Source organism: Eptesicus fuscus, chromosome 14 (assembly GCF_027574615.1).
Source record: "Eptesicus fuscus isolate TK198812 chromosome 14, DD_ASM_mEF_20220401, whole genome shotgun sequence".
Lineage (NCBI taxonomy): Eukaryota > Metazoa > Chordata > Mammalia > Chiroptera > Vespertilionidae > Eptesicus > Eptesicus fuscus.
The window spans coordinates 31,686,736-31,705,950 of NC_072486.1; the positions used below are offsets into that span (position 1 = coordinate 31,686,736).

The 19,215-nt window shown below is 37.7% G+C and overlaps 1 protein-coding gene across 1 annotated transcript in view; it reads right to left on the reverse strand.

Annotated features, from left to right (window-relative positions):
* The window catches only part of GRM3 (glutamate metabotropic receptor 3), an 82,382-nt gene extending 64,058 nt beyond the window's left edge, over positions 1 to 18,324 (reverse strand). Inside the window, exon 1 of the mRNA XM_054726368.1 lies at positions 17,857 to 18,324. Within this exon, the coding sequence (XP_054582343.1) occupies positions 17,857 to 18,324 (468 nt within the window). The remainder of the gene's footprint in view (positions 1 to 17,856) is intronic.
* Positions 18,325 to 19,215: the final 891 nt, after the last annotated feature.

The following is a 19,215-nucleotide window of genomic DNA, read 5'->3' on the forward strand; positions in this document are numbered from 1 at the left end:
ATAGGCAGCTGTTAGCAAAAAGCATAAATAATGTGAAACACCGGACCTCTGAGTCCTACTTAACCATCTGAGTCCTGGCAGGTTCACACACAGCCACACAGCATGTTCTCGGAGATCTGGACTGCTATAACTAATACTTCCAACAGAGCCCGGAGCTACCGAAAATGTTTTCTATAGCTTTTCAAATCTTGGTACCTCTTACTTAACTACAAATAGAACAGTTAGAAAATCTGGTAGTTAGCATGCAGTATAATGCAAATTTAAGAACCAAATATTTCTTGCATTTATTGCATTTAGTAAAGACTTTAAAAAACATTTTAAGACATGAGTGAAATTTGGGGAATAGAAGTCAGTGGATGGGTGGGTGGATGAAGACTAGTATATCATTTATTTCTTCTTGCCTCAGGATCAGAAGACCCTGGCCTATGGGGATTCATTTAGACATAGGAACATGGCTTGTTTTCTCAGCCTGATTGAGATGGCACTGAGCCAGTACTGTCAATACATCTATACTGAGTACCTGGCTTTCTTTGGGTTTACTAATATGTACTACTGTGGCAGACTGGGGATGAGAGTCTGTGCAGAGGCTTTGCTTGGTTATGGAGTTCCTGGTCAGCACTGGAGAGGCCATCTCGTCTTGATGCTACAGTTTCTCATCTTCAAGTTATATTCATCAGGACTTGAACCCCTCAGGGAGGCAGAGAATGAAAGCACCCGAAAAATGCCCAGAGACATTATTTGGCAACTAGGAACCACAGTGAAAGGATCCTGAACTGCTGAAACTGTTCTTCCAAGGGAACGCGTAATGAGAAGCTGCTTAAGAAAATAGCTCATGTCTTTTGGCTGATAGAATCCTGTGGCTTCATGTCTACCTCTCCAGGATATCTGAGAACATTTTACAAGCAAGGCAGACTGTACATGAGAATGAACTAGGCATGCAATACTGGCAATATGATGAAGATTCTCTACATGGGGAAGGGGCACAATGAGCTGTAGCATTTTGGGAGGGTGGTGGATTAGGATAAAATTGTAGTTGTCGCTATCATTTTAAAGAGAGTTTCTCTCTCTCTCTCTCTCTCTCTCTCTCTCTCTCTCTCTCTCTCCTCCCTCCCCCCCCCCTTCCCTCCCTCATAAAGAGACTACCACCTACTGTAGGCAAAGGAGGCATGTTCAGTGAGCTGAAACATGAGAATGGAACACTAATAAGGACATAAGCATAATCTCAATTGTATCACCTATATTGAATCATGGAGCAAAGTGTTGAATTACTTTTATCATGGTGAGCTGTTCCTTTTAAAATGAAGTTCCTTGGATTATAAGAGTAAAAATGCTTAATGTAAAAAGTAATCACCACAGAAGTCATCAGATTATAAACCTTCCTTCCCCCCCCCCACCCTAACTTGATTTCTAGAGAGTAATAAAGTTTATGGTTTAGATTATGCATTTAAAAAATGTATTTATTCTATTGTAAAACCACAATGTGTGTGTGTGTGTGTGTTCTCTTAATACTCACAATGACCTTGTATGATAGATTAAAAAGTGGGGGCAAAATCAGGATTTAGAAGCAGATCTTTTCACTTTAAGTACGTTGGTCATTCTCTCATAACTTCCTGTCTATCCTCTCCTGTGTGACTATGAATCTGAAGTTTGAAGCTCAGAAAGACACTGAGGTTGGAAGGACAGGAGAGAGGAACCAAAGCAATATGGTATGCACAAGGAACTGCCTGCTTGCTATGAGCAGGAACTTTCTTTTTAGCATAAAACTTAAAACTAGAGTTGGGGGATGTTCAGATAGTTGACAGCTGGATGTTTTCTGTCTGGGCATCTGAAATATTCCTGACTTGCTGTACTTGCCATATGGTTTCTCTGAGAGAAAAAAAAAAAGGAGAATAAGGGGAACTCCTACACTGGACATAATTTTAAAAATAAGAACCATTTTAGGAAGGGAAAGTAAAGTGAAATTTTGGAAGAAAGTCACCCAGTTAGATTATTAGTAGGAGTGGAGGAAGAAAAAACATGGTCTAGGTATATATGCTTTAGAAAAAACTGCTCTAAATGTAGAGATACATTGCTTATAGATAGAATCTCTAAAAAGGTTAAGAGAAATAGGAAGACTTAAAAAATAATTCTGACAATACAGAGTAGTCTCAACAAGACAGAAAAGACAAGATTTTCAAAGAACCCACTGGGTTGCAAGGGTGCACTGGGGGAATTTGAGTGTTAAAAGAAGTAGTGACAAGGGATGAGTGTCATTGGTATGTTCAGTCCTTGGGCATCTCCATGGACAACATAAAAGATTGGCACAAACCTGTGAGAACTAGGAAGACTGAAGCAGAATGTGAAAATGGAGCAAAGTGGTTTTTCTCATTGGTATTGTTTTGAGTTTAAATTATGTTTTAGATGAAGATGTGGTGGGAAGAGAGAAACACTGGGTGGGGAAGTTGGTTCTAGGACCTAGGTGAATAAAAGAAAGACACCTGCCTAATCCCTCTTGCTTCTTTATTCTCCTCAATAATAATGTTTCCTAACCTGAAAATAGTAATACAATAATGTGAAAAGTTATCTCACATCAAAGTAGGAAATAATAGCAAAAGAAAGCTCATATTCATAGTAATTGAGTTTGCCTTCAGTTCTGAAAGAAATCACATTGAATTATGTAATCAATAATCTTCGATAAATCAATAATGGGAGGACAGTCAGAGGGTGCAAAGGGAGGAGGAACTGTAAGTCAAGAATAAATATAAATTAATAAGTATGACTTACTTTGGTAACTTTCTAGAATAGAGCTACTTAGAACTGAACAAGGCCAGTACCAAGAATTAGCACAGGTTCACTAAGAGTCAGTTCCACTAGAATCTTTTCAATGTAGGTTGAACCATTCAGGGAAGAGTGGCAGCCTTGGAGGACCATGACTTCAACAAGGTGTTGATGACATTATTTGGACTCTTGTGGAAAAGAAAAAGTGATAGGAATTAGATGACAAAGTTAAATATACTAAAAGAGAACAGCTTGGAAGAAAGTCTGTATGAGATGGTCAAGTAAGATTAAATTTATATCAATGACTTTGGGGGGGGGGAAAGATCTTTACATTTTAGAGCTGGAAAAGCCATGACAATAATATGAGCCTTTTGCTTTATACGAGAGGAAATTGAAGCTCACCGGGTGAAGTGAATTTCTAAAATTTACACAACCAACAAGTGGAAAAGCAAAAATTAAACCCAGTCTCTTGATTTTTTTCTAAGGACTTGTCTCCCTCTCTTGCAATAAGGTGATATTAAATAGGAAGAGATATGTTTCTGGGTTTAAGTTAAAATTACAAAAGTGAAGAAAGGATTAAAAAAAAAGCTAGTAGAAAATGAGGGTGCAGATGCAAACTTAAGGCGGGGGGCTAAAGTCAAAGGGGGGGTTATTAAGTGGTTTGCTCTCTTTAGATTCCAATTTAGATCCAACTGTTGTTGATGCATTATCTCCTTTAACCCCATTACAATTTTATGAAGTAGAAACTACAATTATCTCATTTTATTTAGGTTGGGCACCTAGAAATCTTGCTGAAGAGCACATATGTGGTAAAGACAGGATTTGATCCCAGGCTCAACTTCCCACACTAATTCAATGAATTTTGCAATCCATGCTCTTAACCTCTGCCATACGTGATTCCTCACACTACAATGTAGTGACATATTTCAAGTTTTAATATTCTTTTTTCCCTTTTTATTTCTGAAGACATGAGCTCCTTGATTTGAGAACCATAAGCAATCATCCCTTCTTGTTAAATATACACTTTTTCATTGTCAGTTTATACTTTATGGTGGCTTGATAAACATTTGTTTACTGAATGACCATATACAGAGATAACAAGAGTTATCTAAGAATTCAGGGGAAATTTCAACGGGAAAGTTGAAACCTTCAAGTTATACATATCATGATCAGATTTGGCTTTATGATTTATGTGAACAACACAATGATCTTATGGCAGAACCTGTTATTTCTAGGGCTTGAGAGACTGCAGGCAGGCTTCGCAGAAGCCTTTTGCACATGTAGAATGTATTCGAGTTTTATAGTCAATGTTTAAACTCCTTGGAATTTCCATTTTCTGGATGGTTTGAATTTATCCAGGACTAGATATTGCAATGTTTTCACTGTAACCTATCATATCACAAATGCATTAACTTTTTTTTTTCCTCAAGAAGAAATGCTAGGATGCTGGTCTTGGCTAGGTAACTTAGATTTTCCAGTAGATACTCTGATCTAAAATTAATAGTTTTGTCTTTTTCCAAGCTTTGTAGTTGTATGGTGGAGTTGTTTAAGATAGTCTTCACATGCAATCATTGTCCAATACATGAATGTTACTTACATATTGTTGACCATCTGCTACCATTTTCTCCTCCAAATGAACTCAAGTCTATCTAGTTTCTTCAGTTTACTATGTTCTCAAATGTACATGCCTTTGCACATGTGGATCCTTCTGCTTAAGTGACGTTTACCACCTCTCTGCTCAGCTAATCCATTCAAGGGCCCCTTTTCTGGGAAACTTTTTTGACACCTCACTTCAGGCTGAATTGTGTGCCCATTCTCTGCAACCCTTTCACTCCTTCATATATTTCCCTCATGACTCTAATGAAAGTATATGGTGATTTCTAGATTATTCACTGATTCCTCTACTGGAATGAAAGCTTTTAAGGATAGGAAATATGTATTTTTTAACCCCATATTTCCTTAATGTCTTGCAGACTATAGAGGTGCTACATAATGTTTGTTAAAGGAACGAGTTGGTACATGAATCAATACCTGATTATCATGTAACCTTTTCTATTTACAAGGGTAGGTTTCTGTGGGAATAGCTGACCACCAGCAAGCAATATAAAGCTACTCTCAAATGCTACTGATAAACAATTTCCTGTGCAATATATATCCCTCATTAGTTATAGTCAATTTTCACCAAAATAAGAGGATATACAGTATAAGACAAGTAATTGACTTAGAACTTTAGGAATCTGGCACAAAGGTTTTCATACCATTAAAATCAATTTCTCTAAATTATCTCTGTGTAACTATCTAGGAGTATAGAAAAGGAAGTCAATATTATACTAACTGGGGCTGGCTATTGAGCCAGCCCCCTTTAGGCTAGAAAACTGCCCTTTTTTGTACTAAGGAAAACAAACTAAAGGCCTTATTCATGAAGCCTTAATACTCAAATCACATAAACCTAAAGAGGGAGTCATGTAAACTTATACCTAAGGCAGGCTTCACCAAATGAGCCAACAATAAGATCAGCTGGGAAGGTAAGGCTTTACTGGAGTCAAATGAATTGTGTGCAAGACACATAAACAGCCAAACACTCAGAGCTCATATCAGTTGCTCACTTATTACTCTTTCTTAGCAATGTCTAAAACATTATCTTTCCCATAATCAACAGCTGATTGTGGAGTGATGCTACTGTAGGCATCCGAACCATCCTTATTTTTTATTGAGAATTTTGTGTGAAAGACCAATTTATTTGGGAGTTTTACTTCTCCTGACATTTTTTAGCAAGTCATGGGACTCTTTAGAATTTCAGGTGTCATGCTTCATTTCAATGATTCTCTGGTCAAGGGGGCAAAAGAGTATGAACTATGGGAAAGAGCTCAGATAATCTAGTGTTTTTTGATGTTATGAAAAAGGGACTATGGATTGGAAATTTCAGAGTCATCTCTGAGAATCATAGTCAGTCCTGTGGCCACTCTTCCCATTCAGGATATCCAGGATGTTACCATTTCCAACATGAGCTTTGTGCCTTCTCTGATGACACAATGCCAAACTTTTTTTTAACAGAAGACAAAAAAAGAGTATGAAAGTTTAGAGTCTAGTACAAATGTTCCCCACTATAGTGATTGTCCAGCTTGAGGATTCGTTTCAGAACTTGCCTTGTCTTCGGCTTCTGAGGCTGAGCTTATACTTTAAGGGGAATAACAAATAGTCACTGGTTTTTATACTTAGTTACAAAAATTCCAGATGGTAAAGAGGCATCAAGTTCTTACTTTCCAAATGTGCTACCTATAGAGCTAAACTATATACAATAAAAAATAACCCATTGCTGTTCTGCTGTCCTGGGAATCAGGAGACACAATGATCACCTCCATCTGTTTGCCTTAGCATTCTGTGCTATTCACATATTTTTTGGAGCTGGTTTCTAAAAATAAGCCTAACCCTTCAGTGGTTTTATCGCATATGAGGTGCTGAATACTTTGTTCCATTCTTTTAATGAAATGCTTATATATATAAGCCTGGAAGGGAACTGCTGAGTGCTGCACTTTGAACCATCTACGACCTGATAACTCAGGTTATTACATAAAGCAAGTTCTAAAAGTTGTCATGGTTAGAGCCCACACTGACTCTCCTATTCAGCTTGATCGAGTTGTGCTATTAGCCATACAACATCCCAGATTGGCTTGGATTTTAAATGGGGAGGTAGTATATAGTTGAGAAAATGCCTGAAGAATTCAAGCTGTTCACATCACATGAGTTATCTGCCTTATAAAGGACGCCAATCCTATTATTTCAAAAAAGATTAGCACATCTTTTTGTGTGTGTGTGCATGAAAGGGATTGACTGGAGCCAATGTCTGAAGGCCAGAGATTAATTTGGATTTAGGAAATTGTATAATGGAGTGTAGTAAATGCCAGTTTATTCAGTAAAATCCGCAAAAGTCACTGATTCTTATTCCAAATACTTCAGTGAACGATTCATATTGCCTTTCCCATTCAACAGCATGACTTGGTTGTGATGATTTTGCCTGGGCATTCCATACAAAGGGCTCCTTAATTATGGCAGAAACTTTCAAGCATGGCTCAAAATAACCCCGATTTCTATCCCCAAATCTCCTGAAATCATTGCAGCCAACACCTGTGGTTTTGCTTTTTATTTGTGACTAAGAGCCTTACTAAGATCAAGGTTATCCATTTTGTCATTCTCATGGATCATTGCTGAGCTTAAATGATATGCAGACCACATAGGACTCCCTGAGTCACACTTTTTCAGGAGACATGTCAGGTTTCTCATTGTGACAATGCCACTCCACATTTGATAAGTGTCTGTCTTGCTCCCTTACTAACAAGGCAATATCTAAGGAACAACCTTTTTCCCTCACCCACCTAGCAGGTACTTTCAAGAGAAACAAGAAGGCATTTTTCCCACTATATCAGTCTGCATCTCCTTTCTTACCCCATGAATTAATTTTCAAGAGAAATCATGGATCTGAATTGATTTGGATTCCAGTCCCTAACAATGGTTTCAGAGTGCATTGGTCTTTGCCAGCAACACCTGGCAAAAGCATGACTCCCAGGGTGACCTGACACCAATAGACCTCGCAGGATCATGTCCTTTAGTCAGTGCCCTGCATGTTGATTTTTGAGAGTGTCTTCTGAGGATTTAACATAGCCACAAGTTGAACTAATCCACATTTTCCTGCGGCCCTTGAAGTCACTTGCATCACAATAATATGACAAATAAAGCCTTATCAATAAAAAAGAGCATTCCAGTTCTTGTTGGCTATTAACCAAAGGCCAACAGCTATTGAGTATGCCTGGGGGAAGCTGAGGGCTGTAGGCTAATTTCTTAAAAAAGATGATTATTTACTTCTGAGAGTCTGTGGTAATCATTAAGGCAGAGGGGTATATACCATCTTATTTAGCAAATAGAACTGTGTTATTCCTGGTTTTCCTATTAACTGTTCATTAGTTCAACAGAGTTGTCAGATACAAAAGCAAATAGTATGGTGGTTTAATGCACAGGATTGAGATCAAACAGACCAACACTGAAAACCCAGTTCCTTCTCTCACTATCTTTGTGAATTTAGGGAAGCTTTTTTAATTTCTTAAGTTTCAGTTTCTTGATCTGGAAAAAGGGAATACCATAGTCTCTGCCTTATGAAGTTATAAGTAAGGATTAAAGATAACATATGTGAAGTACTTAGCTCACTGGCTAGCACATAGTAAATGCTCAAAAAGTGATAAAGTGATAGAGATGATGAATAATGTTTATTCATTCAACAAACCTTGATTGATGCCAATCATACAAGCCACTATTCTAAAATTTCAGTTGTTCTAAGATGAGTAATATACCTCCATTGTCTTCCAGAAAGTTATAGTCTGGTAGGAGACAAAGAAACATAATGAGGATTAAGTTTAGAGATATATGTATACATACTTATGCAAACACATGAGAGAAGGAGCACTCAGGTGAGTCATGACAGGCTCCCATGTAGAGGTGACATTTAGGCTTGATCTTGAAGAATAAGTGAAAGTTTGCCAGGCAGAGAAAGGGAAAAGAACGTTTTTAAGCAGAAGAACACAAAGACAGAAATGGGGAAAAGCACACTGGCTTTTGTAGTATCAGAAAGTTCAGTATTATCAGAGTACCCAGTGCCTTGTAGGATAGAGTAAGGAAGAATAGAGGGAGTGTGGTTAGATTGCTAAGTATTTTATATGCTATGCTAAAGATTTTGAATTTTATTTTTTTAAATAGAGGTAAAATGACATTACATAGAGGTAAAATGACATTAAAATTTTTAAATTAAGGAAAAGACATGACCAAAGTTATGTTTTAAAAAGACTACTGTGGATGACACCCAACTTGAAAAGAAAGGGTTAGGGAAGGGTAATCAAATGGACAAAATACTCATTCTGACTTAGGCTGTGAGTTCTTGAAGGTCAGGGATCATGTAATCTGAAGAGCACTGAATACATTAATAATAGAAAGGTCAAGATTGGAGGTTTAAAGAAAAATTGCGTCCACTTAAAACCATTTATTTGATTGATAGTAATTGCTCAGTACTTAATTTGTCCTTCTGTTTGTGTCACTACAGGTTACCTTGCATGCTTCTTCCAAAAAAGTAAGTCATAAATGATATTGGTTGTTGGAGACTGTAGGAAAGCTAAAGAGCTTTTAAATTTCTGGAATTAGCTCATAAAAGATAACATAAAGGCTTTCTTTAATATAGAAATAAAAACCGAGAGTCTGCTAAATAGCCATTGATATCAATTGAAAGTCAACCTATGCTTACTGTTGAATTTCTTTAAATTTTGTGTAAATAATATTACTTAAAACTACTGTGTAAACCTAAGTAATAAGTGCTAAAGCATATATGTAGCTTTTATTTTTATGGAAACTTACTTTTTACATAAACATTCTAAGCAAATGATAGAGTATGTGTTCAGTCACATCTGTTTTCCCCATTAGGAACACTTAATTGCCTGATTTGCATTCTATGAGGCCACATTGTGAGCCTAATGGCAGCTACCCAAATTGGAGGCCCTGGGCCTGGGAGAAACCAACTAGTCCCTGGGATGCATGCCCCAGACTTTTAACCCTACCAAGTGATGGCAATGGTCTCAGATGCTTTGCCATTCTGACCACCTGGCAAGGAAATCTAGTCTATATTTGGAATGTAATTTTTTAAGGTGTTGCTGCTATTGTATTTTCCCCTATGGCAAGAATCAGGACTTCATCACTAGTAACAGAGGGATTTTCATAATCTACCAGGTGGTGATGTCAAAAATAGCGCCACCACAATTTAGTGTTCAAAGTCCCACTGATACACCACCTGGAGTATCAACGTTTACTTGAGTTTAGCTGCAGGTGTTTTTGGAACACTATTCTTAAATTTTCAAAGTCCACTAATTAGAAAACTGTTCTGTAAATTTTCAACTGCCTTTTTCATAGAGCAGTAAAAGCTCTTCTATTACATTAAATCGATAGACTTGGTTATCAACTGCTAAGTGCTGGCTCTTTCCATATAGAAATAATGAGCCTTGTACATACAGATCCATTAAAAGGGCGCATATTTAATGGTAATTTGAAAAGAGAACTTGGTGTTGTTAAAGCAAAATCTTAGGTTTAACTAAAAGTGTCCGGCGTCCTATTTCAATGAGCTTGTTGAGTAATCTATAATCATAGTCTAAGATACGTGTTGATATTTCAGGGGTGTGTAAATACCATGACCTGCAATCATAGATATGTGGCCCCATATAGAAGCTGATTCTCAGTGCTGGGCCATTTTATTGCACTGTGGATAGTGGTCTTAACGGAAACCTGTTGTTTTTCACAAGACTAATTTCCAAATCAACACGTGACAGAAGGGAAATTAAGCAATAAGTTGACAAAGGAAAGGAAAAAGTAGTGAGTGCACCTTAGATAATTACCTCTGATTAAAAATTTCTACAATGAAACAATGTCATTAAAAGCATTTTTAAATTGCTGTTGCTATTGTCTCTCTCCCTGTGATGAAGTCCCTGAGAAGCATTGCCCATTTTTGGAGGAGGGCAAGCAGGTGAAATGGAGGGAGGTTTCAAAACGACCAGCGTTGGGAGAATGCCTTAGAATGAAAAGTCTGGGAAGGAAATAAACAAAAAGATTCTGTCTGAGATAACTTTGGAGTCAGAGTTTTCTGAAGCTTAGATTATGTGAGGGGGTGATTAGGATAGCAGTGTGGGAGTCGAACTTTCTGGATTTTCATGTTGATTCAATTACTTATAAAGTGGTAGAAAGTTGAACTTGGTACTTAACCTTTATGAGCCTCAATTCCTCTTGGAACTGGGAAGGGGGTGGGTGCGAAGACATTAACCAAATAATTTATATGCATAGCCTGTGGACACAGACTATGGGGGGTGAAAGCCTGGGGTGGGGCAGGAACCAGGTGGAGGCAGGCAATGGGGGAAAATTGGGGGGAGGACATCTATAATACTATTAACAATAAAGATAAAAAAGATTTTAAAAAAGCTAATATATAATATTTAGTAAAATCTAAAATGTTGAATGCTCATTATCATAAAACATGATTTTTACCGCTTTTCATGTATTTTCTCACTTAATTCCCACAATAAACCAGGAAGAGAGGTACTACTAATATTTTCATCTTAGACATGAGAAGAGAGGCCATGAAGGGTTAAATAAATTCTAGTAAGATCACTGAGCCGAAACTTTTCAAGAAAGTCACACTAAAAAATGTGTAATTATAACATATCTGTGCTATGAGTGTTATATCTGTGATATTAAACTCACTAAATGCAACTATCGTTTTTACATTTCTAATGATAGAAATACTAAAGATAGATTAGTAAAGGGGTTTCTAATGCTGTCACTCTGGTTTTCTTAAGGACAGGATGATGCTTCCTTCTTTGTGTTTCCTGTAAGCACAGGATCTGACATGGTCAGCATTCTTTGTATTCTTTATATGGAGAGACTGTATGAGCCAGATTAGAGGACAGACGGAGCTCTAGCCTTATCTGAAATGGTCCTGGGTGCCCAGTTGTGTTGAGCCTTGGGCAGTTTCTCTGGTTAGTCAGTCTAAGGGAAAATGGAATAGAAGAGTTAGAGATGCTCTCAAATCGAGGCATCTTTTGTAGCACACGTGTAGACAGTAGAGGCAAGAAAGATCAGGGGACTTTTATCCCACATGTCCACTTTGCTACATCATCTGTCTTTGGAATCAAACCAAGTTTGCCATTGTAGAAAAGGCTGATTTTCATTTGTGAATACCCAGACCGATGTAGAATAAGCAGATCATGGTTGTGATCGCCAATCAAAGATTCGTTTAGGGATTTTCAGCCTCTGGAAATGTTTTAGGTTATCATTCTATTAATTCAATTCATTCAAAAAGCCTTTACTCTCATTGTGGAAGAGCATTATTTTAGGTGCTCTCAATACAAAGACAAGAAGATGTGGTTCCTAAGCTACTCAAGTAGCTTACAATTTGGTGGGAAAATAGAGATGCAAATGAATAATTGTATTTAATAAGATAGTAGTTGAAGTGTTTGTTTATGTAGTGGGAGCTTGGGAAGGATTTCTCAAAAGGGATAGGGTTTGAGCTGTGAACTAAAGGAAAGAGGGATTTGGCAAGGCCTACAAATAGCTAAAGAACATTACATTCCAATTGGAAGAAACATTGTGTTCTTTCTTTTATGAAAAAAATATGTAGATACTATCCAGTAGACCATGAGAAAGCAACTTTCCAGGAAGACTTTAAAGGCAGGTTTTCTATTTGTACAGATCTGTCTTTGTCCTGTTCAACTCCATTCCTTTCTGCTCATTCTGTTATTCTCTGTGGTCTCCTGGTACTTATATTACCAGCTGATACTTAGGTTCTATACTTGCACCTGTTTTATGTATGGATTTGATATAGTTTCTAATTTGCTTATACATGTCTCAGGGGCTCCTAAGATGTCTACTATTTTTTAAAAATTGTATTTTACATTCTCTTTTCCTCCTGTTACCCAGACTCTACACAATAGTGTTCTTGCTGTACCTAAAAATATATGTTTAATAAATGGTTATTTTCTGATGAAAAATGATTTTTTGAGTGTCCAGTTGTAATATGTAAATAATTGAGATGCTAGATTCACCCAGTGCACAAAAATACTACCATAATCAAGTGAAACGACAATTAACTAGACTTCTTCAAAGTGATTCTGATGAAAAAGAGCCTATTATTTATTTGCTTCATGTTTTAGGTACTTCCTTTGCAATCACTCCTATCCTAATAGTATTTTGCTTGAGCAACATATAATTTTAAAATTAACAAGTTCCCTGCCCAGCCGGCGTGACTCAATGGTTGAGTGTTGACCTATGAACCAGGAGGTCATGGTTTGATTCCCTGTCAGGGTACATGTCCAAGTTGTGGGCTCGAACCCCAGTGTGGGGTGTGCAAGAGGCAGCCAATCAATGACTCTCTCTTATCATTGATGTTTCTATCTCTCCCTCTCTGAAATCAATAAAAATATATTTTAAAAAAAATTAACATGTGCCCTTAAATACCATGTACAGATGATCCCCAACTTATGATGGTTTGACTTACAATCTTTTGACTATATAAAGGTGAAAAAGTGATGCCCATTCATTATAATCTATTCCTTAATGTTGACATTTTCTAGGGCTAGCCATATGCAGTATGATACTTTCTCATAATTGTTGGACAGCGGCACCGAGATGATTTTGCCCAGCTGTAGGCTACTGTAAGTGCTCTGAGCAGGTTTAAGGTAGGCTCCAGGAAGCTATGGTGTTTGGTAGGTTAGGTGTATTAAATGCATTTTTGAATTACAATATTTTCAGTTTATGATAGTTTATAAAGATGTAACTCCATCATAAGTCAAGGAACATCTGTAGTTCAAACGCTGATATGTTGCTTCAATTTCCTCAATAATAGGACAGCTTTTGTTTGAATAACTACAGTGACTGAGGAATTACTTACTACCCCCTTCCTTCCAGATTATTCTATTTCATTCCTAAGAACTCTTCCTTATGTTGATCCTAACTGTGTTTTGCTCTCAACCAGTTTGCCAGTGAAAAAGGGGGTAACTTGTAATTTGGCAATGTATGGAAATATTTTTGGATGTCACAATTTGAGGTGCTGATGAGATCTAGTCTAGTAGGTAGACGTCAGTGATGCTGCTAATCATCCCACAATGCACAGGGCAGCTTCACACAACAAAGAATTATCTGTCCCACTAGTGTCAAGGTTGAGAAACTCTGCCCTAGATCTAATTTATTTATCCACAAAAATATACATTTTTCCATTCATCCATCTGTCTGATACTTGGACACAGCTAACTATATTGAAGGCTTTGTACTTCCAAGTCCTGCAACTGTTTTTCTGATTTGCCAATAATAAGACCAGTAATTCATGTATGACACTTCCCCAAAGCATTTGAATTTAAAGGAGAATGAATAATTGAGGGAGAATGATGCTTAATATAAATTGACCAGTGGTGGTCCACTTTCATACTATGGAATTAGGTGGAGGAGGAATAATATAAGGGGTCTTGATGTGTTGTTCTCCTTACCCCATGTAAAAAAGTCTGTGACACTTACTGCAAGGGATTTAGTTTAAAGAGTTATTTTTCTCAGAGGCATAATGTGAGCAATGCATGGCATGTCCAAATCTATGTCATAATAAACAATATTATAACTCTTCTTCCAGGGTTAGAGAGTTCCTGGGATATGAATACTACCAAAATTCTATAAAAGGGTCTGATTATAACACGGATGGGAAGAGGTAGTAAGATCATTTTAGGGATCTCTCCTGCCCTTACTATGAGCTTAGCCTTGAGAGGACATCTGACCCAAATTCCCATTTGTTGCTGAAGTCACTGTAACACTAAGGGGCACAATAATAACTAGGTCAATTTATACCTGTCATGTTCCAGCTAGAAATTGCTCCAGCTACGCAAGAAAGACTGACAAAAAGATACATCCTCTGAAAAGTGTCAGGGACATTTTTGGAACATTTCAAAGGACATTTTAGACTGGACAACTTAGGAGCTCTAACTACAGTCTATTTTTTAAAAGCACAAATTTAAACACCGCTGCAAAATAAGTACCACGTGGACAACTGCTCAGCTAAAGGCAGCCGGCCTGAGTCTCTTCTTGAATCAAACCATTTTCCCTGAAATGGGTGGATTGCAGGCTTATAGAGAAGAGAAGAATAGTCTTAAAATGTTTTGAAAAGAAATTCATTCACTAGAGGGGGTGGATAGACCCCATGTATATTTGCTAACAAAGAAGGATTTTGATGCTAGCTTTCATTGATTATCAAATTAAGAAATCAAGACTGTTGCTTTATAAAAGGGACCACCACAGAGTGGTTTGTCTTACTGACTAAGAAGATTGGGAAAATAATTATCCAAGTCTTCATCAGTGGTGATACAGCTTAACCCAGCAAATCACTAAGAACTTCTCCTTTCATGTAGTTTTGTTATCTGCAAACAATGCCTATTGTATGAACTCACATAGCGGGGCTAATCTCCTCTACTGACTTCTAGGAGAATTCTTCTCCTTTGGTGGGAAGATAATGAAAGAAGAAGCTGGAAAGAAAGCACCTCCTGAAGAAATCTAGCCCAAGTGGGAAGATTATAACATCTAACTGGCCCAACCACAAAAGGGAAGATGCACAAATTATTATCATTTTCTATCTCTCAATGGGCAATGTTGTGACTGAACACTCTGTGACCTGGTTTGGGACTGGATGCTACAATTAGATAATAGCAATTTTTAAAATTGTGTGGTAGATTTGTATAGTACATTTCTCCTACAGATTTTATCCTCTTTTTCTCCCCTGCTCAGTTCAAGCAACGACACTTTCCAGTAAATATAGGAAATAAAAAGTAGTTTAAAAAGGATGATAGTTTTGACTGATGTGCATGGATCTTTGAGACTATGAGCTACCTGCTGTCATTACAGTTCCCAGACATAGAGGTGTATAATCAGAACTGGGCCAGGAGCAGAAGGAGGTGAGTGTGAGAGGTACCCCGAAAAATCCTCTCTGCTAAAATGTTTCCCTCGTTAGTGTACAACAGTGCCTTAAATTTACTGTTAGAAATGTATTGTTTTGGATTGCCATTGACTGTTTTTCTAGGATTCTTATGAAAAGGCAGATATGTTTCAAAAGGATAACACACTTGAATTATTAGCTGTATAAAAGTCCCCTAATACCTCTTTCATTCATGATGCCTAGCTGAAAGCCAGGCTTTGTGGGAAAGGGTACCTTGGAAGACAACCTGAAGGTCACTGTATAGACAAATTGCTTCACCTCCCAGCTTACCTTGGCTGGGACCAGTGTATGGCCTAATCAAGACTGAGGAGTCAGGGCACCTGGGATCCATGGAGGAGGGAGTGAAGCTCTCTCCTACCCTCCCTCTTCAGCAAACCTTCTTACTCCTGTCAGGGTCACTGTCCACAGCACACGCATACCTGCCACAACGTTCTGATCATCCTCCTCACATCCAGCATCTCATTCACACTGTGACCCAAGTAGCCTTTCTCCAATGCAACTTTCATTCTATCAGTCATCCTCAAAGCCTTTCTAAGCATCATCTTACCTTTGTGAGCCACATGAACATATTCTGAATTGTAGTCACTGTTATTTTATAGCAGTATTGTACCCATAGCCAGATTTTAAGTTACTTGATATGAAGGCTGTGTACTCTACATTAGTGGTCTCCCTAACCCTTGCAACAGTGACCTTCATGAAGATTGAAGTACATGGGGGACCCTCAATGACTTCATGGGACTGCTGGGCCACTGAGAGGGCAGACCATGGAGCTGATTTTAGTTGTGGCTCTTCCACTGACTTTTCCTATAATTTTAGGAACATTTATCGAATCTTTTGGGTTTTGGTGAGGCATTTCCCACAAACTCTCTCAATTTATCCTCTCAACAACTTTATATGTATGTAATTCACTTCAGAGAGAGGAAAGGAGGGGGAGAGAAAGATAGAAACATCAATGATGAGAGAGAATCATTGACAGACTGCCACCTGCACACTTCACACTGACATATACATAATCCCTTACTAGTGGTAATATTAGGCATAGTATAAATATTTGTAAAATGATTGTCACGTATCTGCTGAAATTGTTATTGAAGTATGACAGATGTATATTTTTTAATTCTCTTGTATCAAATAGCAAATTCCATCTCCCTTGATCCAAGTATAGAAAGAGTGCAAAATTACCATTATATGCTTTGAAATGTGCAATATTTTCATCTGTCTAATAAAGTCAAAGGGTGTTTTTGAAAAATTAATTATCTTAATTACTCATAATATGAGGATGGGCTCTGAAGAAGGAAAGAAATTTCAAATAGCTCATTTTGAACAGCATGGAATTGTACAAAGAATTTTAAATGCCATGAATCTGGGATATAGAAATTAGGTTATGCCTATGCAAATAAAGCCAATTTAAGTGGTTCATGACATATGAAGACAGCATGAGTATAATATGGCTTTCTCTAGTTCTTGGGGCTTTGATTATAGTAATTTGGTAGTAAGTAAAGTATATGACTCCTACAATTATGACTTTTTATTACTGTGACATTAATGCTCTCACCAGAAAAAAATTGAACTTCAAGTAACATATAGAAATCATATGGGACAGTTGAAAGAGCCACAAAGTACAAAGGATCTGTCGGAGTCCTAGCTCTTGTGCTACCTACCAGTGGGCGTTTTCTGAAACCAATCTTTCTGGGGGTTGGGAAAATGAGGAAGTTGAATAGGTGAGTATTGCAAAATTTGAATAATATGTTCCTTCTTTCTCTAACTTATGAAATTATGAGAGCCTCTTATCAGCTTTTTATCTAAGTTGGGAGCTGAATTATTCCTTTTTTTTTTTTTTGGTAGTCATCTGACTTTTCTGTATAGATTATCAGGCTTATATCATGAGAAATTGTTTATAAATTATCTCTGAACAAAATGATGCAGCGATATTGAATCTTCTTGTGGTTGATTATATCAATGGCTTCAGTCATTACTCCATTATATATCCACATCCTTTGTGATGTAACTTGTCCTGTGGGCAGGACATATTTCCCCAGTCCTTGACTCTGGGCTGAGGCCTGTGAGTTGCTTTGATAGTGGGATGTTAGCAGATATGATGCAAAAAGAAGCTTGGAGGGGCCTGGGCTATTAAGTTTGTGTTCACTTGCACCTCTGTCAACACTCTGAGAAGACTATGCCTGGGCCACCTCACTGATTCCAGTCAGAGGATAAGGGACAACCTGGGGAAGCGTCACTGCTAGCTGAACTCAGCCTTGATTGGCTTTCTTCTGTTGATCTTTAGACTTAGAAACTATAATAATGAATTATTGTTTTAAGTCACTGAATTTTGGAGTAGGTTGTTATGCTGCAGTAGCTACCTGATATATTTCTAAACAATTTTCATTGTTAGACAACTGTTCTGTCTGCACACCTATATTATCAAATACCCATAGATATGAACAATGACACTGTTAATATCACCCATTGATCAAGTTATGAGGATAGTCTCTTGTTTGACAAGATGTAAAATGAAAGAGACACAACGTTTTAGCAGTAGCTCTGACCAGTCTTACCTGTATGGAAACACTGCTGTAAGAGCCACCAATGACCCCTGCAATGAGCAGTGGGCTATTTTCTTGAATGGCAGGGGATCCGTCAGGACACATATGTTCAGCTTCATCCACTTTAGTCAAAGATGCCCTGACAAATTCCAGTGATTGCTCTAATGCATAGGTATCCCTTGAGCATGTATCCAAAATGTGGACACCCAACTTCACTCCTGGTAGCAAGTAATTGTCTTTGTTGATTTCATCAATAGCAAACAACATGGCTTCCAGGCGTTGAATCCCTCGGTCTTCATTGATTCGCCCGCATTCTTCAATTCCGGTGCCTTTTTCATTAATAGGAAATAGGCCCCCTAAAACGAGGTCACCTTCTATTTTAATCTCCCTCCTTATAAAGTTATGATCCCCTAAAGAGAGTAAAAATCCCTTTGAAAACAAAGCTAAGGTAAGAACTTGAAGTCTTGTCAACATCTTCATGAATCCTGTTTCTGTACCTGTAGGAGATATCAGTGGATGGAGCCAATGTTGCCCGCTAGACTTCCTCTCTCATTTCCAAACTGAGTCTTTGGCCTTTCCTTCATATAAGGGAAGAACAGACTAGCAGAGTCTGTCACCAAATTCCTAGAGAAATAAAAATTATATGAACAAAAATGGTTAAAAAAAAAAAAAAAGAGAAAAGAAAGAAAGAAAGAAAAAAAAGAACAGTGATTACATTGATGGTCCCATTCAGGCCTTTGATAGGATAATGACTCAAAGTACCATTTATTAACCACACACAACACCACTGCACCAGGCACTCTCCCACAGTATCCTCACCCAGTTCTTTCAACCCACTGTGATGTAGATCTTAATATCCCAGCTCCCAGAAATGAACACTGAGGACTAAAGAGATAATCTGACAAAGTGAACTTAGGATGGAGATAGTGTTCAGATTCTGTTTTTTCTAACGCCAAGTTCAGTGCTCTCTCTACCAAGCCATTTACTTAGCTCTTCATAGGGTTACAACTTGGTCTGAGTCTTTATTCCCTCTCTTTAAGCTGCCTTTGTAACCAACTCCTTTTATTCATTCTTCCCTGTCCATTTGGAAGCAAAACAAAACACAATTGTAACTCTATCACCATTTCTGAATTCCTACCATCACATTCCTGTCCTCCCTTCATAGGTGACCTATTCAAAATAATTACCTGCAGCATTGTCCACATTCCCGCTTATTCCAATGCTCTCAGCCCACTGCATTCAAGATTCTTTCTTCACTGCTTTAACAAATGGCTTTGAGAAAAGCTACTATTGATCTACTAGTTTCTAAATTCCATATTCTCACCTTAATCCTCATTTTACTTGACTTTAATTAAAGCTTGACTATTTTCT